Source organism: Plecotus auritus (assembly GCF_963455305.1).
Source record: "Plecotus auritus genome assembly, chromosome: 10".
Classification (NCBI taxonomy): Eukaryota; Metazoa; Chordata; class Mammalia; order Chiroptera; family Vespertilionidae; genus Plecotus; species Plecotus auritus.
The window spans coordinates 15,774,250-15,801,880 of NC_137785.1; the positions used below are offsets into that span (position 1 = coordinate 15,774,250).

At 43.7% G+C, this 27,631-nt stretch overlaps 1 protein-coding gene across 3 annotated transcripts in view; it reads right to left on the reverse strand.

Moving 5' to 3' along the window:
- Positions 1–13,904: 13,904 nt before the first annotated feature.
- Positions 13,905–27,631, reverse strand: part of ZNF45 (zinc finger protein 45) — a 31,202-nt gene continuing 17,475 nt past the window's right edge. The window contains exons 8-12 of one of the 3 annotated variants that reach the window (XM_080643717.1): positions 26,747–26,842; positions 25,530–25,576; positions 23,334–23,460; positions 22,019–22,114; positions 13,905–18,239 (exon numbers count right to left, since the gene is read on the reverse strand). In XM_080643717.1, coding sequence (XP_080499843.1) covers positions 16,411–18,239; positions 22,019–22,114; positions 23,334–23,460; positions 25,530–25,576; positions 26,747–26,842 — 2,195 coding nt within the window. In that variant the 3' untranslated portion in view covers positions 13,905–16,410. The remainder of the gene's footprint in view (positions 18,240–22,018; positions 22,115–23,333; positions 23,461–25,529; positions 25,577–26,746; positions 26,843–27,631) is intronic. The other 2 variants (XM_080643716.1, XM_080643715.1) reach the window with 2 other exon arrangements.

A 27,631-nucleotide genomic window follows, 5' to 3' on the forward strand; every position in this document is an offset into this window, starting at 1 on the left:
CCTGAAGTCTAAATGTCTTCAATGATTACAGAGCCACGAAATTAAAAATTAATCTCAAACTAGGAAATGTTCAATTTAAGGGAAGTAGGGAGAAGCAAGAAGGAGGGTAACCTTGGGTATAATCTTAACTGTATGAGAATTAAAGCTGGGTATTTGAAGAATGGGCGAGGTAGAATGGTTTGGGAGAGGCAATGATGTGCAAAGAAGGTATTAACCTCTATTCTTGACGTAGTGGTACCAGTGGTTTGGTAGGTTATAATGCTACAATCAGGAATCACATGTACAGATATTAAACACTATTGGTTATAATTAATTAAATTGATTAAATTAATTTGAGATATCACTACATTCTCACAAGAAAAGCTAAAAGGAACTTAAAAGACAAAAAAGAAAAAAACTTAGCAAAATGCCAAGGCTGTCATACTCTGGATTAAAAGGGACCACATGCTAATCTGACAAGCTCAGAGAAGCCTGCCTGGGGGACTTGCAAACTCAGAGACCAAAAGTAACCACAAAGGATGGTCTGAAATGAACACTTTTGGTAGTCATGTCCTGGGCCGGCATCTTCACTGACAAAGGTCAATCTTTACCCTAACAGAGTCTGTCTGTTGTCTTTTTGCATCTAGAATAACATATCTTTGAGTGTCAAAGTTATTTTCCTTTTTCCGGACCCCTCAAAGCACGGGCTCCTCCTCAGAGACCACAAATTCCCTCATAGTTATTGAGTTCATTGTTGATTGTTAATTATCCTGTACCCACCTGTGTAAAAGAAGTATGTGTCTATCATTTCACTTTTATCCAATCCCAGAAGTTCCCGCCTTGCTTTCTCCTGCCTCCCCAATCTATCACCAATGGATTTCATGTAATGCATGTATGTCTCATCTTTTGATTGTAATGCATAAAATAAAGTAAAAAACTGCCATTCTCTGGAGCATTATCTCAATCTGTTGAGATTTTGCTTCCCGGCATTTGTTGACAGTTTGGCTCAAATAAATTCACAAAAATTTTTCACAGGTTTGAATGTTTCTTATATTGATAACTAGAGGCCCGTTGCAGGAAGATTCCTACAAGAATAGGGCTTCCTCGGGCCTATTCCTGCAAGAATAGGGCTTCCTGTGGCCTTAGTGGGCTTTGCTCCCTTCTCTGCTGCCTCATTCCCTCCCTTCTCCGCCGCTTCGCTCCCTTCTGCAGCGCTTGGCTTCCTTCTACACTTTCTTCAGTCTTCGCTCCTCGCCTACGTATGCAAATTAACCTCCATATTTGTTTGGTTAATTTGCATACTCCTGATTGGCTGGTGGGTGTAGCGGAGGGACGGTCAATTTGCATGTTTCTCTTTTATTAGTGTAGATACTGTTTTTTGTAGTGTAAGTTGGTACAACCACTTTGGAATATTTTTTTTAAAATTATTGATTTCAGAGAGGAAAGGAGGGAGAGAGAGAGATAGAAACATCAATGATGAGAGAGAATCATTGACTGTCTGCCTCCTGCATACCCCACACTGGGGATCAAGCCTGCAACCCAGGCACGTTCTCTGACCAGGAATCGAACTGTGACCTCCTGGTTCATAGGTCAAAGCTCAACCACTGAGCCATGCTGGCTGAGCCACTTTGGAACATTTTTGAAGGGAAAGCTACTAAAGCTAAAGATATTCATACGCCATAACCCCTTGGTTCAAACTATACACATGTTTCTCAAATTAATATATCCTTACATTCAGCCAAAGATGTTTTCCAGTATGCTTAGGCCAGAACTGCTTTTAAGAACCAACCGTGGAACTACCCAATGATCATCTATAATAAAATGGATTATTGGTAAATTTACACATTGTAAAAATATCCACCAATGAGAGTGAATAAAATTCATCTAGTCCCCAAATTTGAATTTCATAAACATAGTGTTGAGAAAATAAAGTTTGACACAAAATAGTAAATACTGTATGATTTCATTTCTGGAAAATACAAAAACAAGCTCTGCAAATCTATCATGTTATAAGTTAGTAAAAGGGTTGTGACTAGAATGAGGCATCAGGGGTGCTCCGGTTGGAAAAATCCAACCGGGAAGCAAAATGTTGGATTTTTCCTGGTCCTCCAAGAAATGAACACTAAGAATTTAATGAACAGGAATATTAAGGGAAATGCAAAAGCCAGGGGAGGCTATAAGAACCATCTTAACATGATGCAAATGTGACCTAGACTAAAGGACAGTGAGAAAGATTTGGGGGAATAGTTATTTAGCCTTTTAAGCTATGAAATATTAACCAAAACCATCAGAGGGTTCTTGGAGAAAAAGTCATTGTGAAGAGAAATTCTAGTGTCCACAGATGGGCTTTCTTAGAATTCCTATTGAATTAGCTGGGAGCATCCATGGGAGAGTGGCCTCTGAGCAATGTAGTTTTAAGCAAACATCAGGGACTTTTGTTAACTTGTGCTGTCTATACCCGGATTTGTGTAAAGCAGAAGGCTGTCCCTCAATTTGAGTTTTCCTAATGTTTTTGCATGATTACATTCAGGTTGTATATTTTTGGCAAGAATAATACAGAAGTGTCATTGGGTCTTCAGTAATCAAAAACAACAATAAACAAGTGGGACTGTATAAAACTAAAAAGCTTCTGCACAGCAAAGGAAGCAATCAACAGTGAAAAGGCAACACACAGAATTGGAGAAAATATTTTCAAATCATATTTAATAAAGGTTTCACCTCCAAAATATATAAGAAACCCTTACAACTCAATAATAAAAAATCAAATAACCCAATTTTTAAAAATGAGCTAAAGTCTTGAATAGACATTTCTCCAAAGATACACGAGTGGCTAAAAGGTATATGAAAAATGCCCAATATCACTAATCATCAGGGAAATGCAAATCAAAGCCACAATGAAGTATCACCTCACACTTGTCAGGATGGCTGTTATAAAAATAAAGACAAGCATTGGTGTGCTTACGGAGAAACTGGAACCCTTCCACACTGTTGGTGGGATTCAAATTGGTGCAACTACTATGGAAAACAATATGGAGATTTCTCAAAAAATTAAAAATAGAACTATTATATGATCTAGCAATCCCACTGCTGGGTATGTATCCAAAATAATTCAAAGCAGGGTCTCAAGGAGGTATTTCAACATCATGTTCCAAGCAGCACTATTTTCACTAGCCAAGAGGTGGAAGCAACCCAAATGTCCATTGATAGATCAGTTGGTAAACAAAACGTAACATATACATAAAATGAAATATTATTCAGCCTTTAAGAAGAAGAAAATCCTGTAAGATGCTATAACATGAATGAGCCTTGAGGACATTATGTTCAGTGAAATAAGCAAGTCACAAAAAGTAAATACAATATGAGTCCACCAATATGAGGTGGATTCATAAAAATCATAAAAATACAAAATCATAAAAATACAAAGTAAAATGGTGGTTACTAGGGGCTTGGGAGAAGGAGAAATGGAAAATGTTTAATATGGGCATAAAGTTTAAGTCAGTGGTTGGCAAACTCATTAGTCAACAGAGCCAAATATCAACAGTACAATGACTGAAATTTCTTTTGAGAGCCAAATTTTTTTTTAATGTATTTTATTGATTTTTTACAGAGAGGAAGGGAGAAGGATAGAGAGTTAGAAACATCGATGAGAGAGAAACATCGATCAGCTGCCTCCTGCACACCCCCCACTGGGGATGTGCCCGCAACCAAGGTACATGCCCTTGACCGGAATCGAACCTAGGACCCTTCAATCCGCAGGCCGACGCTCTATCCACTGAGCCAAACCGGTTTCGGCGAGAGCCAAATTTTTAAAACTTAAACTATATAGGTAGGTACATTGTTATTAACTTAATTAGGGAACTCCTAAGCTGGCCTTTGCTAAAAACTCAAGGGGCCAAAGAGCCTCATGTGGCTCGTGAGCCGCAGTTTTCCGACCACGGGTTTAAGTTAAACAGGATGGATTAGTTCCAGAAATCTGTGCAACACTGTACATATAGTCAACATTGTACATATAGTTAAGAGGGTAGATCTCATGTTAAGTATTATAATCCTATCTAATAAAAGAGTAATATTCAAATTGACCATACCTCCACCACACCCACCAGCCAATCAAGAGCGAGTATGCAAATTAACCAAACCAAGGTGGCTGCAGCCACAGAGTGAGCAGGAGGCTTGGGTTTCCCCAGCAATGGAGGGAGCCAAGCTTTCCACTGGCCCTGGCCTGCCCTGCCCTCTGCTGAAGGCTACAAAGATTCAATTATAGAAGATAAATAAATCCCAACAAAAATGGCTGCGGCCATGGAGTGAGCAGGAGGCTTGGGTTTCCCCGGCGATGGAGGAAGCCAAACTTCCCACACACCCTGTCTGGCCCTGGACTCCACTCAAGGCTACAAAGTTTCAATTATAGAAGATAAATAAATCCCAACAAAAATGACAGCAGCCACGGAGTTGGAGAGAGCAGGAGGCTTGAGTTGCCCCGGCGATGGAGGAAGCCAAGCTTCCACAGCCCTGGCCTGCCTTGGCCTCCGCTCAAGGATACAAAGTTTCAATTATAGAAGATAAATAAATCCCAGATACCAGGGCCTCCACTTGGATCGCCGGGGGCATGGCTGGCCTGCAAACCACCACAGGCCCCTCGGCCAGGCCTCCCTACACCCCAAGGAAACCCCCACCCTGATCCGGGACACCCTTCAGGGCAAACCAGCTGGCTCCCACTTGTGCACCAGGCCTCTATCCTATCTAATAAAAGAGTAATATGCAAATTGACCATCACTCCAACACACAAGATGGCTGCCCCCATGTGGTCAAAGATGGCTGCCCCCATGTGGACAGAAGATGGCTGCCACAAGATGGCCAGCAGGGGAGGGCAGTTGGGAGGGACCAGGCCTGCAAGGGAGGGCAGTTGGGGGCAATCAAGCCTGCAGGGGAGGGCAGTTAGGGGTGACCAGGCTGGCAGAGGAGGGAAGTTGGGGGTGACCGGGCCTGCAGGGAAGGGCAGTTGTGAGGGACCCAGGTCTGCACGGGAGAGCAGTTGGGGGGAACCAGGCCTGCAGGGGAGGGCAGTCAGGGGTGACCAGGCTGGCAGGAGAGGGCAATTAGGGGTGACCAGGCCTGCAGAGGAGGGCAGTTAGGTGCAAACAGGCTGGCAGGGAAGCAGTTAGGCATCAATCAGGCTGGCAGGGGAGTGGTTAGGGGTTGATCAGACTGGCAGGCAGAAGCAGTTAGGGGCCATCAGGAAGGCAGGCAGGTGAGCAGTTGGGAGCCAGCAGTCCTGGATTGTGAGAGGGATATCCTACCAGGATCTGGCCTAAACGGGCAGTTGGACATCCCTCGAGGGGTCCCAGATTGGAGAGGGTGCAGGCTGGGCTGAGGGACACAACCCTCCGTGCACGAATTTCGGGACTCTAATTATATATATAAAAGGCTAATATGCAAAGTGCCCCTCAGGAGTTCGATTGCTTGCTATGACATGTGCTGACCACCAGGGGTGGCGCGGAACATGGCAGGTGACCAGTGGCAGAGGCGGGGTGCTGAGGGAACAAGGGAAGGAGGAGAAGGGGAGGCAGGGAGACGGGGAACCTGATTGGCCCTGATTGCCAGCGAGGCCTAGGGACCCTACTTGTGCATGAATTTTGTGCCCTGAACCTCTAGTAATAAAATAAAATAAAATGTTAAAGTAGTAACATTTAACTTTATAATTATAATTCCTGAGTAATTTATTGTAATTTATATACATATATAAATTAGAATGTATGAAATTATATATAAAAATAATTGCATAGCCCTCACTGATTTGGCTCAGTGGATAGAGCAATGGCCTGTGCACTGAAGGGTCCCAGGTTCGATTCCTGTCAAGGGCACATGCCTGGGTTTTGGGATTGGTCCCCAGTAGGGAGCATGTAGGAGGCAGCCAATCAATGATTCTCTCTCATCATTGATTTTTTTTTATCTTTCCCTCTCCCTACCTCTCTGAAATAAAATATATATATATATATATATTTAAAAACAGAACTCTGTATCTCTTCTGAGAAAAAAATTACATATAAAAGCAATTTATATAAATGCAAAATAATAATATAATAAACTTGTGAGTCATTCAAAATTATTTACTCAAGCAAAATTAAAACAATATAAAAAATTTTAAAGAAAACAGGAAAGGGAGACAGAGGAACAAAAGTTAGAGGAGATGAATAAAAAACAAATACTAAAATGAAAGAACTAAATCTAGCCATATCAATAATTACATTAAATGTAAATGGTTAAAATATACCAAATAAAGATATGTAGAGTGGATGGGGAAAAAAAAAATCCTAACTATTGGTTGTCCACAAGAAATCCACTAAATATTAAGATCAAGATAAGATAAAATTTTAAAAGATGGAAAATTATATGCCATGCAAACACTAATCATAAAGAAATAGGAATGACTATATAAATATTAATATCAGTATCAGGTAATGTAGACTTCAAAAAGAGAAATATTGTTAGGAACATTATGTAATGATAAAGATTAAAAGGTCAGCCCTGGCCCATGTGGCTCAATTGATTGAGCATTGTCCCAGGCACCAATAGGTCCCAGGTTTGATTCCTGGTCAGGGCACATGCCCAGGGTATGGGTTCGATCCTGAGTCAGGGTGGCATATGGGAGGCAACCAATCAATGTTTCTCTCTCCTTCTCCTCTCTCTCTAAAACCAATAAAAACTTATTTAAAAATATTAAACGGCCATTTGATCTTTAATATTTATAGATTTAACAACTGAGTTCCAAAGTACTTGAAGCAAAAACTGATAGAATTCAAAAAAGAGACAAATCCGCAATTACATCTGGTAACTTAAGCACTCCTCTCTCAGCAATTGATAGAACAAGTAGACCAAAAATTAATAAGTCTACAGAATATCTTCACATTATCAATAAACTTGACCCAATTGATCTGATATTTATAGACTACCCAACAACAGCAGTAAGTACACATAGAATATTCACCAAAAGAGACCATATTCTGAGGAGAGACAAGCCCAGCCAGCGTGGTTCAGTGGTTGAACGTTGACCTATGAATAAGAAGGTCACGGTTCGATTCCTGGTGTGGGCACATGCCCAGGTTGCGGGCTCGATCCCCAGTGTGGGGCATGCAGGAGGCAGCCGATCAATGATTCTCTCTCATCATTGATGTGTCTATCTTTCTCTCCCTCTCCCTTCCTCTCTGAAGTCAATAAAAATATATTTTTAAAAATATGTTCTCTGATCACAATGAAATTAAAATATAAATTCGGAGCAGAAATCTGTCTAATTCCCCCAATATATGGACATTTTAAAACAGAATACTAAATAATCCATAGGCCAAAGAGGAAGTCACAAGAAAAATTAGAAGATACTTTGAATTCAGTGGAAATGAAAGCACAACATAATACAAATGTAATATAGAGCCAAAGCAGTGCTTACATCATCTCAAATCAATGATCTTAGTTTCCACCTTAGGAAAGTAGATGAGCAAAGTAGACAAAAAGGGAAGCAGAAGAACATAATACTAAATAAAAATTAATAAAATTGAAATGAAAAAGTTGAGAAACTCAAAAACTAGTTCTTTGAGAAGATCAAGAAAATTAATGAACCTCAAGCCATCATAACCACACAAAAAAGAGAAGAGACACCAAATCACCATTGTCAGGAATAAAAGAAGAAACATCACTACAGATTCCACGAACATTAAAAGGACAAGGGAATATACGAGGAGCTCCTCCTGTCATTACCAGGCCAGGCCATCATTAAGGAGGCTCTTAATTAGAAAAGCAACAAGTGGATCTGTCTTGGATAATACCATGTACCAAATTCAATCCCAGATAAAACTTAAAATTATTGTGGTTATTACAAAAATAAAAATATGATACACCAAACAATGCTCCTCTATCAGAATCGCATTCAAAAACTCGGTGAAGATTCATGGATTTAGACTCCCCAATCACTTGAACTATAAAAAAAAAGTTCACCTCCAAGATGCAAGCCTTACTCCAAATAGGTCATTCAATTTCTACCCAGTCCTAACACCACTCCTAATAATCCTATGGGTCTCCCAGCTACCATGCCACCCATTGACATACCCAATATCCTCCTTCCACAGCTTCACTGAACCTATGTCTATAACAAACCCCTTTAACAACCTCCACCACTACCTCTTGCCAATGCAGTCCCTTGCACTGTGATCACCTCCTAGAGATGCACACTTATATTGCACTGTGATCACCTCCTAGAGATGCACACTAATAGCACCTTCATTGGTGCTATTTTGGTCTCCATAAAACAACTAATTTTATTGAGCACTAGACGCCCAGTGCACAAATTTCATGCACTGGGGGGGGGGGTATGTCCCTCAGCACAGCTTGCACCCTCTCCAACCTGGGACCCCTTGGGGGATGTCCAATGGTGGGTTTAGGCCCGATCTTTTAGGCCTAAACCTACAGTCGGACATCCCTCTCACAATCTGGGACTGCTGGCTTCCAACTGCTCGTCTGTCTGCCTGCTTGCCTGATTGCCCCTAACCGCTTCTGTCTGCCAACCTGATCACCTCCTAACCACTCCCCTGCTGACCTGGTCACTCCTAACTGCCCTCTCCTCAGGCCTAGTCCCCCCCGAAAAGCCCTCCCCTGCCAGCCTAGTCACCCCTAACAGCCCTTCCCTGCAGGCCTGGTCCCCCCCTCAACTGCCCTCCCCTGCCAGCCTGGTCACCCCTAACTACCCACCCCTGCCAGCCCGGTCACCCCCAAATGCCCTCCCTGCAGGCCTGGTCACTCCTAACTGCCCTCCCTGAAGGCCTGGTCCCCCCTAACTGCACTTCCCTGCCAGCCTGGTTTTCCCCAACTGCCCTCCCCTGCTGGCCTGGTCCCCCCCAACTGCCCTCCCCTGCAGGCCTGGTCCCCCCCAACTGCCCTCCCCTGCAGGCCTGGTCCCCCCAACTGCCATCCCCTGCAGGCCTGGTTCCCCCCAACTGCCCTCCCTCCTCTGCAGGCCCAGTCGCCCACAACTGCCCTCCTCTGCCAGCCATCATGTGGTGGCCATTTTTGACCACATGGGAGTGCCCATCTTGTGCAAGAGCATGACAATCAATGTGCATATTACCTCTTTATTATATAGAATTTTATTGATGTTAGATAACAGATCACACTGGTGCCTGGTGACCCTTCAAAGTTTAAAAAGAAGATAATCTTCACTATTAGAAATATCAATGGACAAGAAGTCCTTAGAATTCAATCATCTCCATCTTAATCTGGATGCTTGATCTAATGAACATTTATATTAGTTTAAGCCTTGTGATACCGATATAAGAAACATATACAGTATATATTTATTTGGTCTTCATCCCCAGTTTCTGGCACAGAACTCCTAAACCCCATGGAATTTCATGTGTGATAGGAGCCTCTTTTGTCCCCAATGAAGCAATGGTTGATGGGCCCCTTCAGGACAGGGGCTGGGTGTCAGAAAGACCATGGCACGATTAGAAAGTTGCGACTTTCAGTCCCACACCCCGATTTCCAGGGAGGGGAGAGGGGTTTCCGTTTGAGTTCAATCACTCATGGTCAATGACTTCATCCAGCATGTCTCTTTAATGAAACTTCCACAAAGCCTCTAAATGATGGGGTTGAGAGCTCCAAGTTGGTGAACACATCTAAGTGCTGGAAAGGTGGCACATCCAGAGGGCATAGACTCACCAAGCCCTACACTCATACCCTGCTTTATGAATCCATTTCATGTGGCTGTTCCTGAGTTGTATCCTTTATAGTGTCCTGTAATATTAAGTAAACCATTTTCCTGATTTCCGTGAGTTGTTCTGGCAAACTATTGAACCCAAGAAAGGGGTTGTGGGAACTTCTAATTTATAGCTGGTCTGTCAGAATTATAGCAGGCTGAGGACTTGTGATTGGAGTCTAAAGTGGAGGCAGTCTTATGGGACTGAGCCCTTAACCTGCAGGGTCTAAGGCAGTGGTTCTCAACCTTCCTAATGCCGCGACCCTTTAATACAGTTCCTCATGTTGTGGTGACCCCCAACCATAAAATTATTTTCGTTGCTGCTTCATAACTGTAATTTTGCTACTGTTATGAATCGTAATGTAAATATCTGATATGCAGGATGTCTTAGGCGACCTCTGTGAAAGGGTTGTTCGACCCCCAAAGGGGTTGGGACCCACAGGTTGAGAACCTCTGGTCTAAGACTAACTCTGGGTAGTTAGTGTCAGAACTGAACCGAATCACTGAACATCCTGGCAGTGTTGGAGAGTTGGTGAAGTGGTGTGAGAATCCCCTCCCCCCTCCACACACACACATTTGGTGTCAGCAGTGTTGGGAGTAAACAGTTCAAAAGCTCAAATCTAATGCCCTTACAATTGGCCATGTTAAATAGACCTCAGGGAATCTGCCACTTCCTATTAAATTTGTAAACACCCACAAAGTCCCATTAAAGAAGGTATTAAGGAGTTACGACCTTTTTGTTGTTGTTAATCCTCACCCGACGATATTATTCCATTGATTTTTGGAGAGTGGAAGGGAGGGGGAGAGACACACAGAGAGAAACATCGATGTGAGAGAAACACACACTGTATTAGGCTACTGGCATCCCCAGGCGGCCTTTGCACTTCAGGACTCCTGCTCCTGCCTTGACCCAAAGCAAGCCCAAGCCGCCCTGCCCCACGGCAGAGCATGCCTAGGCGGTGAGTGCAAAGCCTTCCACCTGCTCCGGAGGAAGGGCGGCAGTAAAGAATGGGGGCGGGGGACCAGGGAGAGGAAAGAACGTGGAGCATCGCGATGAAGAGGTGCTTGAGAAAGAGGCTCAGGAGCCTGACAGGAAGGTTTATTCTGTTTTCCCGGTGGCCGCCCCTTAGGAAGGGCAGAGAGCGCGGCTGTGAGGCCTCCCTGCACGCTGAGTCAAGTTCCGCAGCCAACTGAAACTGGCCTCAGTTTCCTGGTCTGTAAAATGGATTAAGCGTGTCCCAGTGCCTTCACTGAACTTTGATGGCCAATTGAGATACTGTATAAGGAAAATGAGGGAAGAAGTGAGAAAGAAAAGGAAAGGCGAACAACACAAAAGAAAGCCTGGAAGGAACCTGTAATCCCATTGTCACTTAAATAGGGAATACAGTCAATAGTGTTGTAATGATGGTATGATGCCAGGTGGGTACTGGAAATATCGGGAACACTTTGTAAAGTATATGATTGCCTAACCACTATTCTGTAACTAATATAAAACCTGGAACCAATACAAAATAATATTGAATGTAAAGAAATGAAAATAGGAGTGAAATTTTTATAAATTTCAAAGTTTAAATACAGGCTGAAAAGGAAGGGGGAGAATAAAAATAGTGTTTTTCATTTTGCCACTTTATTGTCTTTTCAGTACATGAAAAAGACAGTTGTCTTTATATGGTGCTTTTATACTTTTCTAAGTCATTATCTCATTTTAATTTCAGGGCAACTTAAAGACAAGATAATTATTCCCTTCACTATTCAAAGAAAGGAAATCTTGGTGTCTGGTCCCAATGATTCAATCGTCAAGCCCTTATTGTAAAGCAGGGTTAGTAAAATTTTCTGTGAAGGGTCATATCTATACTAATAAAAGCCTTGGGGGTGATCAGGCCAGCAGGGGAGGGTAGTTGGGGGCAATCAGGTCCACAGAGGAGCAGTTAGGTGTCAATCAGGCCAGCAAGGGAACAGTTAGGGGGCAATCAGGCAAGCAGGCAAGCAGTTGGGAGCCAGCAGTCCCGGATTGTGAGAGGGATCCCAGATTGGATAGGGTGAAGGCTGGGCTGAGGGACACCCTCCCCAGTGCACAAATTTCATGCACTGGGCCTCTAATCCTATATAATGAAGAGCTAATATGCTAATTAGACCAAACAGCAGAATGACCATCTGGACAACCTTCCGGACGAAGCTGGGGCTGCGAGAGCCGAGCCCCTTGCATGAATTTCATGTATTAGGCCTCTAGTATGATAATAAGCTTCTGCCAAAACACAAAATGATACATTAAACGTTCCATTTTACTGCATATAAATTATTCCTTAATTTAAAAAAAGAATGATAGCTTATAAGATTTTCATAGATGCCTTTTATCTCACTGAGGACTTTTTATCATGAAGGAATGTTTAATTTTGTCAAATATTTTCTCTGAATCTACTGAGATGGTCATATATTTGAACAAAAGAATCTAGACACAAAAGAGTACATATTGAACCTATATGAAGCTCAAGGACAGATCTAACTAATCTATGGCATAAAAATCATACTTGTTGCCCTAACCAGTTAGGCTCAGTGGATAGAGCGACAGCCTGCGGACTCAACGGTCCCAGGTTCGATTCCGGTCAAGGGCATGGACCTTGGTTGCGGGCACATCCCCAGTGGGGAGTGTGCAGGATGCAGCTGATCGATGTTTCTCTCTCATCGATGTTTCTAGCTATCTATCCCTCTCCCTTCATTTCTGTAAAAAAAAATTTATATATATATATATATATATATATATATATATATATATATGAACACATTTAAAAAATCATACTTGTTGCCATTGGAGATCAGATTGGCTGAAAATATATACAAGATATTCTGGTTTAATAGAAATATTGTATACACCAGAGGCCCGGTACACAAGTGAGATTTGTGCACTGGGAGGGGGAAGGTCCCTCAGCCCAGCCTGTGCCCTCACAGTCCAGGTCCCCTCGGAGGAGGTCCACCTGCCAGCTTCTGACATCCCTCTTGCAGTCTGGGGCTCTCTCTCCTTACCACCCGCCTGCAGTGGATGTGGGAGGCTCCTGCCACGGCCACTGCACTCGCCAGCTGTGAGCCCGGCTTCTGGCTGAGCAGCGCTCAGGGGGTAGTGCCCTGGCCACCAGGGGGCAGCTCCTGCATTGAGCATCTGTCCCGATGGTCAGTGCGCATCATACGACTGGTCATCCCACCGTTCAGTTGATTTGCATATTATGCTTTTATTATAGAGGATTGGCCTTGACAATTACACAAGTGTACACCTTTGTCAAAAGTCATAAAACTATAAACTCGAGATTTAAAAAAAATCTGTATTGTTCAGATTATTACAATTGTTCCTCTTTTTTCCCCCCACAGCTCCCCTCCACCCGGTTCAACCCCACCCCATGACCTTACCACCCCCCCACTGTCCTCGTCCATAGGTATACAATTTTTGTCCAGTCTCTTCCCGCACCCCCCACACCTCCTTCCCCCTGAGAATTGTCAGTCCACTCCCTTTCTATGCCCCTGACTCTATTATATTCACCAGTTTATTCTGTTCATCAGATTTTTCATTCACTTGATTTTCAGATTCACTTGTTGATATGTATTTGTTGTCACTTTGTTGTTCATAATTTTTATCTTTACCTTTTTCTTCTTCTTCTTCCTCTTCTTAAAGAATACCCTTCAGCATTTCATATAATGCTGGTTTGGTGGTGATGAACTCCTTTAGCTTTTTCTTATCTGTGAAGCTCTTTATCTGACCTTCAATTCTACATGATAGCTTTGCTGGGTAGAGTAATCTTGGTTGTAGGTGCTTGCTATTCATCACTTTGAATATTTCTTGCCACTCCCATCTGGCCTGCATAGTTTCTGTTGAGAAATCAGCTGACAGTCATATGGGTGCTCCCTTGTAGGTAACTGTTTTTCTCTTGCTGCTTTTAATATTCTCTGTCTTTTGCCCTTGGCACTTTAATTATGAGGTGTCTTGGTGTGGTCCTCTTTGGATTCCTCTTGTTTGGGGTTCTCTGTGCTTCCTGGACTTGTAAGTCTATTTCTTTCACCAGGTGGGCGAAGTTTTCTGTCATTATTTCTTCCAATAGGTTTTCAGTATCTTGCTCTCTCTCTTCTTCTGGCACCCCCATACTTCGGATGTTGGTATGCTTGAAGTTGTCCCAGAAGCTCCTTACAGTATTTCATATTTTTTGGATTCATTTTGCTTTTCTGGTTGGGTATTTTTTGCTTCTTTCTATTTCATATCTTTGACTTGATTCTTGGGATCCTCTAGTTTGCTGTTGGATCTCTGTATATTATTATTTCAGTCAGTGTACGCTTAATTTCTAATTGGTCCTTTTTCATATCCTTGAGGGTCTCGCTAAATTTCTTGGAGGTTTCTAGAAGATTCTTGAGTAACCTTATAACCGTGGTTTTGAACTCTATATCCAGTCATTTGCTTTCCTCCATTTTTCGTTTGTGACATGTTTCTTTGTCTCTGCATTTTGGCTGCTTCCCTGTGTTCATAAAGTGGCTTTGTGTGCTAGGTGTCCTATAGGGCCCAGTGGTTCAGCCTCCCTAATTACCTGAGGTGGACACTCTTGGTGCACCCCTTTGTGGGCTGTGTGCACAGTCTTGTTTTAGTTAAGCCTTGATTGTTGTTGGTATCACTGGGAGGAATAGAACACCTGGCCAATTGGTTGTGAGAACCAGCTGTGTCTACAATGGGAGAACTGCTGTGTTGGAGACACCCTTATGGGGCAGGACTTGCTTCAGTGGGGCTTTGGTGCTCACTGAGTCTGCCTCTTGAGTGTGTCGCCCAAGGATGTGAAGAGTTGTAATCTGGATGGTCTCTCCCTGACCACTGGGTACACTGGCTCTTGGATCTACAAGGAGGTGCAAAGTTAGCCACTGCCTGAGGCCACCCAGCAGGAGCTACAGAGAGATCTGCAGATTCCTCATGTTTGGGGTTTGGAAGTGCCCAGATGAGGCCCAGCTGTGAAGCAATGCAGGCTGCCATCCAGCCTTAGTCCTTCTTTTGGAAGTTTTGGCACTCTGACCCAGCAGCAGTTTGTTAGGTTTTAGACTGCAAAAGAACAGGTCATTCATATGCAAAAACCTCTGCTCACAGCTTGGGTGGTGTAAACTGGGTGGGGTGGGGTCTCAGGGAATCATCAGGGTGGAGCAAACAGCAATGGCTGCCAGTCAGCCCTGCCTCTGAGAGGTCCCCGGGTCTCTCTTTCCCGTGGCCCCGTGCAGGAACAATGATTGCTGTAAGCACCTCTATGAGAAAGCCGCCCTCGCGTTCCTGTCCCGATGCCAGACAGTCTAGCTTCTCCCCGTATGAGTCTGCGTCCCCAGAGTCTCGCCCGGAACTGGAGTTCAGAGCATTTGGGAGCTTGTATCTCCCTCCCGACTGAAAGAGATAACAGCTGACCCAGTTGCCAGCCCGTTTCCGCATGCGCCTCCGTACCTCCACACTTCTGCACCTCCTACCCATCTCAATGCGCTTTTCTCTTTCCTTCTAGTTGTAGAAGTTCTACTCCGCCAGCCTTCCCGTGGTTCTGGATGATATCCGTTCTGCCTTTTAGTTGTAGTTTTGATGTGGTTGTGTGAGGCAACAAGTACAGGTGATTACCTATGCTGCCATCTTGGTTCCTTCCTAACCTTGAGATTTTTACTTCAAATTATAATATGAATGCAAATTTCAATTGTTTGCATACAAAAGTGCTGGTCATAACAGCTGAAAGGATTTCTGGACCTACTAATAGTTTGCAACCCTCAGTTTCATAAACACTAGCTCACAGGACCTGCTGGTTGGTAAATGTGCCCGTGTATCTAATTTAAATGTCCTCCAAGCCTTGCAGAATTCCTCCTTTAAGTACAAACTTATATAAATATTTAGGGATGAACTGAATAGAAATTTCAAATATGGCTGTTCTCTCTTTTATGCATTTAACAATTACTGGCTCTGGCTGGTGTTGCTCAGTGGTTTGAGCGCCAGCCTTTGAACTGTAGGGTCTCGGGTTTGATTCCTGGTCAAAGGCACATACCTGGATTGCAGATTCCATGTGTGGGAGGTAACCAATTGACATGTCTCTCTCACACCAATCTCTCTCTCTTTCCTTTCCTTACACTCTCTCTAGAAAATCAATGGGAAAAATATACTGAACACCCACAATATGTTAAGCACTGAAAAGGCAGAGTAGATTTGGCAGTCAACAAAGTTGCTACCCTCTTCACACTTACATTCTAGGGCAGGGGTGGGGAACCTTTTTTCTGCCAAGGGCCATTTGAATATTTATAACATCATTCATGGGCCATATAAATTATCAACTTAAAAATTAGCCTGCTATTTTTGGTCAAACAGGGCCAGACCAAATGATTTTGTGGGCCTTATCCAGCCCACAGGTCGGACGTTCCTCACCCATGCTAGGGGAGTTTCTAGCATTTCATCTTAGTGTTGTTGGTTAATTTCAGATCAGACCCATCCTTTCTATGCCTCTCTTCTGTGTAATATCTGCTAACTGTCAAGGTTCTGCATGAAGTCCTTATGTCTCCACTCTCACGAGGCTTCTCTGCTGTGGTCACCCAACCACTGTGACATGTTAAGCTCTGCCTGAAGTACTGACTCTTTCAAACGAATGTTTTGTTTTCTATAACAGGGCTGATCACTGGACTATTTTAACACCCATTTTGAGGTATGAAAACATGTAATTTTACCGATCTTCTTTCCTGTATGAGTTCTCTGATGAGGGAAAGTCTTTATCATCCTCATAATTAGCATGAACTCGCTGATGAATTTTAAGACTTGAGCTCCAACTGAAGCCCTTCCCACACTCCTCACATTTGTACGGCTTTTCTCCAGTGTGGACTCTCTGATGAGCTTGAAGGTATGAACTCCTACTAAAGAACTTACCACACTTCTCACATTTATATGGTTTCTCTCCAGTATGGACCCTCTGATGGATATGAAGCTGTGACCCTACACTAAAGCCCTTCCCACAGTCCTCACATTTGTATGGCTTTTCTCCATTGTGGTCTCTCTGATGGGCTTGAAGGTTTGAGCTCCTAGTAAAGAACTTACCACACTTCTCACATTTATATGGTTTCTCTCCAGTATGGACCCTCTGATGGAGATGAAGCTGTGTCCCTACACTAAAGCCCTTCCCACACTCTGCACACTGATACGGTTTCTCTCCCGTGTGGACTCTTTTATTATGCACTTGAAGACTTGAGGACTGAATGAAGGCCTTCCCACACTTCTCACATTTATAGGGTTTCTCTCCTGTGTGGATTCTACAGTGAACCTTCAATTCTGAACTCCGAATGAAGACCTTCCCACATGTACCGCATTTGTGTGGTTTTTCTCCAGTGTGGCATCTTTGATGGTCTCGAAGATTTGCGGCCTGACTGAAGCCCTTCCCACACTCCTCACATTTATAGGGTTTTTCTCCTGTGTGGATTCTACAGTGAGCCTTCAGTTCTGCACTCCGACGGAAGCCTTTCCCACAGGCATCACACTGATATGGTTTCTCACCAGTATGGCCTTTTTGATGGTCTAGAAGATTTGAGGCCTGACCGAAGACCTTTCCACACCTCTCACATTTGTATGGTTTCTCTCCAGTGTGGACTCTCTGATGGACTTGAAGGTGTGAGCGTGCAATGAAGCCTTTCCCACACTCCTCACATTTATAGGGTTTCTCTCCTGTGTGGATTCTACAATGAGCGTTAAGGTGTGAGCTACAACGAAAACCCTTGCCACATGCATTGCATTTGTATGGTTTTTCACCTGTGTGCATTCGCTGATGAGCCTGCAGTCGTGAATGCCAAGGGAAGCCCTTCCCACACTCTTCGCATTTGTAAGGTTTCTTTCCCATGTGAACTCTCTGATGGACTTGCAGATATGCACTCTGACTGAAGGACACCCCACACTCCTCACATTTATAGGGTTTCTCTGATGTGTGGGTTATCAGAGAAGTTTGACAATGTGAGCTTTGCTTAACATTTCTCTCACACTCGTCAAATTTGTGTGGTTTTTCTCCTTTAAGAACTCTCTGATGATGATGAAAATGTGACCTCTGACTAAAACTCTTACATGATTTATCATATTTATGCAATTTCTCTCTACTGTGGACTCTCTGATGGGCTTGAAGACTTGAAAACCGATGGAAGGCATTTTCACATTTTTCACATTTATAGGGCTTCTCTCCTACATGGGCCATCTTATTAATTTGATAAGAGTCCTGAATAAAACCTTTCTTGCACAACTCTCCTTTGTAGCGTTTTTCTCCATTGTGGACTCTGTGGTGAACTTTAAGATGCGAACTCTGATTAAAGCCTTTACCGAATTCCTCATATTTATAGGGCGCATCACCTTGTCTTTCCAACAGAGAGCCAGTTCCTTGAATGTTTACTGTGGAATCTTGACATCTGGTTAAACCCTTGGTAACCTGTTGCCAGATTTGTGAGTAGAAAAATTCTTCATGTGGCAGGTACCTTAATCCAATTTCTTGAATAACTTCCATGTTACTTAGACTCTTGTCTCCTAAAACAATAAAGAGAATTTGGAGATGGGCATGTGGATGCTTTTGTTCAGAAATGTCAAGGTTATATATAAATGTAGGCCAAGCCCTAACTGGTTTGGTTCAGTGGATAGAGCGTCAGCCTGCGGACTGAAGGGTCCCAGGTTCGATTCTGGTCAAGGGCATGTACTTTGGTTGCGGGCACATCCCCAGTGGGGGGTGTGCAGGAGGCAGCTTCAATGTTTCTCTCTCATCGATGTTTCTAACTCTCTATCCCTCTCTCTTCCTATCTGTAAAAAATCAATAAAATATATTTTTAAAAAATAAATAAAAATAAACGTAGGCCAACACCCTGAGGCTTTATGGAACCAGGAGAAAGCTCCATTTTTATTATCATGTACCATGTTCTCTGATTACATAACTCTGGGAACCAAGAGATGGTCCACCAGGCTCCCATTCACTACTCACTAACAAGACACATTTAGGAATTGTACTAGGCTTCAAAAGTGAGCCACAAGTTAGAAATTTGGTGGCTGCAGAGTAAGAAAAATACTTCGACAACTCAACCACCCCAGCAACCTACAACTTCTAGTCCTCAGCGGCCAGGGCAGCAGGGTTCTGAGCAAGGCTCTATGGGTCAAGAACAGGCCTTCTCTGCTCGGCATGCCGCTGTTATCAGCCTCGCTGGAGCAGGAAGTTTCATGCAGTCCCAGGCGGCTGCAGTTGTGGTCCCTGCAGCATCACATGGATACGGGCAGCAGGGGCAGCACAAACAGCTCAGCTACCTCGTCACTGGCACACAGGCAGCCAATCAAAAAGTAAAAAGAAGGGAGGCACACCAACCACTCCAAACTTTTGGGTCTTGCATTATTTCCCCCCCACCCCCTCTTTTTATGAAACATAAAAGAATTGAATCAAAAGGATTTTGAGTTTCTACTTCATTCCTGTTTTTTAAAAGGTGTCCGTATTTTACACTGCTAGCTGTACAAACTTTACACGAAAGCAGAAAGAACCCTATGATTTTTAGCTAAAAACAGAGAAATGTTTTAACAGAGCATTAGAGTTGGCTGCTTAAGTCACTGCTTTTGCAAAATGGTTTCACTGTGCATAATACACATGGAAGAGGCCTCAGAAATACTAGTAACATCTTTGAGAAGAATACAGTTTGATATTTATTTAGTATAAAAGGTTTATACAGAGCACAACAAATACAGTTTTTTACAAATCTGTTTTGGAAAAAAGAAAAAGAAAAATACTTCAACGATGAAGCTGCACCTTACTAAAAGCCTTCTCTTCTGCCTACTGTATGCACATCTGACCAAAATGCTCAGAATGTCTAGGGAAACCCTTCCAGACACATTAGCAGAGGATGTCCCCAGGCAATGTTGAAAACCTTTGCTTTGAATTATTTTATTGGAAGTTTACTCCAATGTTCAGAGCCTTTGAGACACTGAGCTGGTTGGAAAGACACGTTTGGGAGAAAAATCCTTATACATCCACGTGTCTGAAGTTCAGAGTGTAAGCAGAGAGTGTCCTTCACCCCCTGCTGGGAAATATCCTTCAGGAGGACAATGGGGGTGGGGTGAGTAAAGGTTTACAGTAATAATACACATCAATCTCTCGCCCAGGCCAGTGTTGCTCAGTGATTAGAGCAGCGTCCCGAGCACAAAGGGACTTGGGTTCAATTCTGGGTGAGGGCACATACCCAGGTTGCAGGTCCCATCCCTGGTTGGGCACATACGAGAGGCAACCAATTGATGTTTCTCTCTCACATGGATGTTTCTCTCTCTCTCCCTTTCCCTTCCTCTCTCTCTAGAATCATCAAGGATAAAAGTGGACATGGGCCTATGGACCGTTGACTTCTTTGGTTTTTGTACATATTTCCTTTCTGTGTGTGCAAAATATTTCCTTTTTCAAGTAGGAGTCAATATTTAGAGCCCCAGGAATAATGTCTGTGAAAGTAGACTCTCAAAATGATGGGTAGAGATACATTTTCCATATGGACCACACCAAAGGTTTTCAAGCTGAAGGCAGGAGGTAGTGAACTTGAAATGAACTTAGTAGCTTTTGACGAACATTAACAAAATATCAGAGGTGCTTTGTAAGCAGTAAAGGCATCTCTGTATAAAATGGCTATTAAGAATCTTCATTTGAAAAAGCAGTTCTTAACCAAGACAGTATGATGCACTACTAAAGGCTGCAGGAAAATCACAGGGGGAAAATGATGATCAAGTTGGTTACAAATGAAAAGCTAAGATTTTCTATCTATACCCAAAAACACCTAATAAAATCAGACACTCGTCAAGGGGAAAAAACTGTTCTAGACTATGCCTTCATCACAGTTTTTTTAAAGATCCTCATCGAGGGTATGTTTCTGTTTAATTTTTTTAGGGAGAGGGGGAGAGAAAGAGAAGAACATTGATGTGAAAGAGAAACATTGATTAGTTGCCTCCCGTGGTTGGAACCCGCAAGCTGGGTATGTGCCCTGGCCGGGAATTGAGCCTGTGACCCTTTGGTGCATGGGACAACACTCCAACCATGAGCCACACCGGCCAGGGCACACGTTTTTTATTACACACTTTAAGGATCTCAGAGACTAATGGAAAATGGTCTATGTAACCATCATCAACTCATTCATATATTTGATAAATATTTATAGCACACCTGCCCTCTTCCAACTCTGTTCTATATAGTGAGGATAAAGCAATAAAGAAAACAGAATTTCTCTGCTCCTAAGATTGTATTCCAATGGAATAAAGTAAGATAAATAAAAATATATGTTAATATGGTAAGTGCTTAGACACCAACTAAGACAGGGTAAGGGAAGGGAGTGGAGGAAGAAGGTGTTATGCACAGAGGGGTCATGGAGGCCTCTCTTGTGAGGCTAACATTTGAGAAAAGCCCTATGTCAGGTAAGGGAGGAGCTGGGAGAATGACAGAGGGAAACAGTGCTCCTGACAGAAAGAACAGAGGGTGACAAGGCGGGAGCACGCTTGGCACAGCAAAGAGCCCAAACCGGATGGAGGAGATGACAAGGGGGAAAGTGACAGGTCATGTTTATAGAGGGATGGGGGGGAGGGGGCAGAGCCATGTGGAACACTATAAGCCGCTTTAAGTACCTGGATTTTACTTTGAATCAGATAAGAAGCTAGTGGAGGTTTTGAGCAGAGGACCGACACGATCTGACAAACACTCATAAAATCACGTGGAGGAGAGAATTCACTGGAAAAGAGCTAAACAGAAAAGTGAGAGTGGCTGCAGTAATCCACAGACCAGGCCCTGACTCAGACCGGCCCCACAAGGGGGAGGAGACAGGTGATGCAGACCACAGTCTTACTGGTGGAGGTGACAAGAAGCAGGACAGCCCTAGGCGGTTTGGCTCAGTGGATAGAACCATTGGCCTTCGGACTGAAGGGTCCAAGATCCAATTCTGGTCAAGAGCACAGGCCCGGGTTGTGGGCTCAATCCCCAGGAGGGGGCGTGTAGGAGGCAGCCGATCAATGATTCTCTCTCATCAATGACGCTTGATGTTTCTAGCTCTCTCTCCCTCTCCCTTCCTCTCTGAAATCAATAAAAATATATATTTAAAATAAAAGCAGGGCAGAGTTTAAATCCAGGTTGTTTCCAGTTGATGTGGTGTGACTCTTAGCTTGAATTAACCTTCTAATATTAATTTGGCTCCTTGGGAGTGTGTTTTGTCACCTTTAAAAACATAACCCTGCCCCTAATACAAACGAATCCTGTCCTTAAAAAAAAAAAAAAAAAAATAGAAGCAGAACAGGCTGAGTCCCCGGGTTCTCACCTGAGGAGCTGCGGCTCTGGGTCGCTGTCCTCATCATGCAAAGCATTTCTTCTCTCTCTAACTGGGGGATAACATCTGCTGTGAAGGACAGATGCCCTGTGAAAAGGCAAGGGACAAACATTTAAAATTAATACATTAAAGGCCAAAATTAATAAAAAAATGTGACTTCTCACTGTATCACCTTCAGAACGTCAAAATTCATGTTTTCCAAACTGTTAATTATGGCCTGCCAGAGAAAATGCATTTAATGCAAAAACCCCAGGACATGTAGATGTTAAGTATAAATTACTGGGGGGAAAATGTTTATTTTTGAATATACTAAAAACTGTTGAACTGTATACTGTAAATGGGTGAACTATATGATACGTAGGGCATGTGTATGTAAATAATATCTCTATAAACCTGTTAAAATGTAAAAAAAAAAGTCTATCTTCATCACACCCCTCCACCATTTCTCACCCCATTCTCGGCACAGGCTGCAGGTTTCACTGCTGTGTGCAGTGACTGCCAGGGGCTCTGATATTTTCTACCCCATTTTATTTCACTAAAAAGTGCTGGTTCAGCCCTAGCCAGTTTGGCTCAGTGGATAGAGCGTCGGCCCTGGGACTGAACGATTCCGGATAAGGGCACGCACTTCAGTTGCAGGCTTGATCCCCAGCCCTGGTCTAGGGGAGTGCGGGAGGCAATCAATCGATGTGTCTCTCTCACATCGATGTTTCTCTCTCTGTGTCTCTGCCTCTCACTTCTACTCTCTCTAAAAAGCAATGGAAAAATATCCTCGGATTAACAAAAGTGCTGGTTCAATTTCCTAGATGGGTGTCATGACCCACTAACTGGACATGAGCACAATTTGAGAAAGGCCAAAAGCATGTCAACAGCCACACTGCCGATTTATAGTTGATCTACAAAACACCCTTACCTGGGGGAGGAAGACCAGAAAGATGCCATTGCTGTGTCTCCCGCTGCTTAGAAAACTGGCACCTTCGCCGGTTTGGCTCAGTGGATAGAGCACTGGCCTGCAGACTGAAGGGTCCTGGGATTGATTCCGGTCAAGGGCACATGCCCAGGTTGTGGGCTCGATGGCCAGTGGGGGCGTGCAGGAGGCAGCCGATCAATGATTCTCTCTCATCACTGATGTTTCTATCTCTCTCTCCCTCTCCCTTCCTCTCTGAAATCAATAAAAAAAAAATGTATTTTTTATGAAAACCTTAAAAAAAGAAAACTGGCAACCAGCTACAGAGCTCCTAAGCCCCACTCATCAAAGGACACAAACAGCGCAGGGGCTCAAGTTCAGTCACAGAGCGCCCGTCCTCACCCACTGAGACCAGGTTCCAGAAGTTCTCCAGCATCACGTCTCGGTACAGCTTCCTCTGGGACGGGTCCAGCCGCCCCAGCTCCTCCTCTGTGAAGACCACAGCCACGTCCTTGAACGTCACTGCCTCCTACAGCACCAAACACAGATGACCTCAATCCATAACCAATCTCATGGGAGAGGGGCAGCATTGAAAGAAGTTCTGTGTTATCTTACAGCAATCCAGGGGAGAAGTCTGGCCCAGGGGTATGTAAATCTGAAGTAAGAGAAACCTCAGGATTTGCTTATTCTCCTTCGGTAACCGAATTTTGTTTGTCTGGCTGCTGCCTTCCAGGACAAACACTAAACTTTTCACTTCTTTATCAAACTCTTTCCAAATCACAGATGGACTTCCAAGGATCTTCCACTTTGCTCCAGGATTTTTTCCCTGAGCACTAAAGATTCAACAAATGCACCTCCCTGATACTCATTTTTTTCTTTCTTATTTATGTTTATTATTTCTTTCTTTATTAAGGTATTACATATGTGTCCTTATTCCCCCATTGCCCCTCCCACGCCCCCATACTCATTTTTGAACATTCCTGTAGAGGGGCCAGGGCTTGGGGGGCACGGAGTTCAGGGTTTCCAGCAAGCAGGAAGGGCTTTGTGGTTGGTCCCCGATTCAGCCAGGGTCTTCCTGGCCACGGGTCAGCTCCACCTCGGGCCCCCACCTTGCACCCCACTGGTTGATTCATATATGTGCTTTGACCGGGAATCAAACCCACAACCTCGGCGTATCAGGACGATGTTCTAACCCAGTGGCCGGCAAACTGCGGCTCGCGAGCCACATGCGGCTCTTTGGTCCCTTGAGTTTTTAGCAAAGGCCAGCTTAGGAGTACCCTAATTAAGTTAATAACAATGTACCTACCTATATAGTTTAAGTTTAAAAAATTTGGCTCTCGAAAGAAATTTCAGTCATTGTACTGTTGCTATTTGGCTCTGTTGACTAATGAGTTTGCCGACCACTGCTCTAACCAACTGAACTACCTGGTCGGGGCCAACAAATGTGTTAAAATCATTGGTAATCCGATCAGTAAAATACAATTTATTTTGGTTATTTGCACTTACATGATAATTAATAAGTACATCACATTTTCATATGTTTACTGGTCATCTTTACTTTTTCTTTAGTACCTGCCTGTTAATGTTCTTTGCTCAGACTCTGATAGGGATTTTTTATCTTATGACTATAAAATTTCTATTGGAGATTTAAGTTTTGTTTCTTTATCGTATGCTTTATAAATATTTCCACCCACATTTTACTATTAGTCTTATATAGCTTTGAATACAGCATGATTTTTCATCCTTTACTGACGTATTTGGCCAGGTAACTCTGCATTGTGGGGGCTGTCCTGGGTGTTGTAGGATGATTAGCAGAATCCTTACCTTCGACACACGAGATACCAGTAGCGGTCCTCAAGTTATGACACCAAAATGTGTCCAGGTGTTCACTGGAGGCAAAATTGCCCCTGATGAAGAATCACTGGTATACAGTTTTGTCTTAATTTTTTATATGGAAACTGTGTTCGGCACTGGACTGCAGCATATCCAGGTGCAACAGATCAGAGAGAAGATGGAGCCACTGAAGAGTGAGCAGGGAGAGGCCATATTATTTGAGGTGTTTTCTACCCGCCAGCATGACCAGGCACCACATACACAGGGCTAAGTCTCTGATGGGGAAATTCTTTTCCCTTGTCTCTCTGCCTCTCTCCAAGTAAAATTCTAGGAGGCTTTTTGCATCAGTTGGATTTTGGTTTCCTGTGTAAATTTAAAACAGTTTTCTGAAATTTTATAATTCTGTTTCTTTGTAATAAAAGAACAGATGAGTCGTGGCCAGGTGGCTCAGTTGCTTAGAGTGTCATCCCATACACCAAAAGGTTGAGGGTTCGATTTTCAGTCAGGGCACATACCTAGGTTGCGGGTTCAATCCCCGGTCAGGGCATGTATGAAGGCAACCTGTCGACGTTCCTCTCTCACATCAATGTTTCTCTCTCTCTCGTAGAAATTAACCTACACTAAAATAAAAAGTAGTGGTCATCTGACACATAAAAGGGCCCTGATTGCCTACTTTTCTCCTTAATCCTTCAAAGAAACAGGATGTATCTCATCGTTGAGAAATGAGATGACAATTTAAAACCTAGACAGGCAGGCCCAACTCACCTTGAACTTGGCCATTCTGTCCTCCTCCTTCTCGGGAAGGGCTGAGTCTTAGGAAGGCACACCAGGGAAGAAGGAAAAAAACATTAGATTTGGGCCAAGGATGTCACTAACCCATATGGCTGCTTTATGTGAACCCCACACACACACCCTGTGAACACACCCCACTGAGCCTGTGCCCTGATGAGCAGAGTGCAGACTGCGTTCCAGACACCTTCGGCCAAGAGCCCCCGCACAGTGAACAGCCCGCCCAACCACACACGGTGACCCTAATGCAAGTTCAAGCAGCCCTCAGGGGACGATTCTAATTCTGGGAGAGTGGACACTGAGGGTAGAGGACCCCGGTCAGGGAAGTAATCCCTGGGGCCAAATGACAGTGCTACTTAGTAGCTGTGAAATCTTGAGCAAATTATTACTATCTTCATGCCTTCATTCTCTCATCTGTCAAACGGAGGGATTACCACTGCCTATCACATAGGACTGTTGTAAGAATAAAGTGGTAGGCAGGAGGCTCAAAGAACACTTTCAGGGCACCTTACTAGTAGCAGCAGAAAAGCAAGTAACATATGCCCGGCTGGCGTGGCTCGGGGGTTGAGCGTTGACCTATGAACCGGGAGGTCGTGGTTCGATTCCCAGTCAGGGCACTTGCCTGGGTTGCGAGCTCCATCCCCAGTGTGGGGTGTGCGGGAGGCAGCCGGTCGATGGTTCTCTCTCATCATTGATGTTTCTAGCTCTCTCTCCCTCTCCCTTCCTCTCTGAAATCAATAAAAAAATATTTTTAAAATAAAAGCAGGGCAGAGTTTAAATCCAGGCTGTTTCCAGTTGATGTGGTGTGACTCTTAGCTTGAATTAACCTTCTAATATTAATTTGGCTCCTTGGGAGTGTGTTTTGTCACCTTTAAAAACATAACCCTGCCCCTAATACAAACGAATCCTGTCCTTAAAAAAAAAAAAAAAAAAAATGGCCCTGACAGGTTTGGCTCAGTGGATAGAGCGTTGGCCTATGGACTGAAGGGTCCCAGGTTCGATTCCAGTCAAGGGCATGTACCTTGGTCGCGGGCACATCCCCAGTGGGGGGTGTGCAAGAGGCAGCTGATCGATGTTTCTCTCTCATCGATGTTTCTAACTCTCTGTCCCCCTCCCTTCCTCTCTGTAAAAAATCAATAAAATATATTTTAAAAAAAATAGAAGCAGGACAGGCTGAGTCCCCGGGTTCTCACCTGAGGAGCTGCGGCTCTGGGTCGCTGTCCTCATCATGCAAAGCATTTCTTCTCTCTCTAACTGGGGGATAACATCTGCTGTGAAGGACAGATGCCCTGTGAAAAGGCAAGGGACAAACATTTAAAATTAATACATTAAAGGCCAAAATTAATAAAAAATGTGACTTCTCACTGTATCACCTTCAGAACGTCAAAATTCATGTTTTCCAAACTGTTAATTATGGCCTGCCAGAGAAAATGCATTTGATGCAAAAACCCAGGACATATAGATGTTAGGTATAAATTACTGGGGGGAAAATGTTTATTTTTGAATATACTAAAATCTGTTGAACTGTATACTGTAAATGGGTGAACTGTATGATACGTAGGGCATGTGTATATAAATTACATCTCTATAAACCTGTTAAAATGTTAAAAAAAAGTCTATCTTCATCACACCCGCTCCACCATTTCTCACCCCATTCTCGGCACAGGCTGCAGGTTTCACTGCCATGTGCAGTGATTGCCAGGGGCTCTGATATTTTCTACCCCATTTTATTTCACTAAAAAGTGCTGGTTCAGCCCTAGCCAGTTTGGCTCAGTGGATAGAGCGTCGGCCCTGGGACTGAACGATTCCGGATAAGGGCACGCACTTCAGTTGCAGGCTTGATCCCCAGCCCTGGTCTAGGGGAGTGCGGGAGGCAATCAATCGATGTGTCTCTCTCACATCGATGTTTCTCTCTCTGTGTCTCTGCCTCTCACTTCTACTCTCTCTAAAAAGCAATGGAAAAATATCCTCGGATTAACAAAAGTGCTGGTTCAATTTCCTAGATGGGTGTCATGACCCACTAACTGGACATGAGCACAATTTGAGAAAGGCCAAAAGCATGTCAACAGCCACACTGC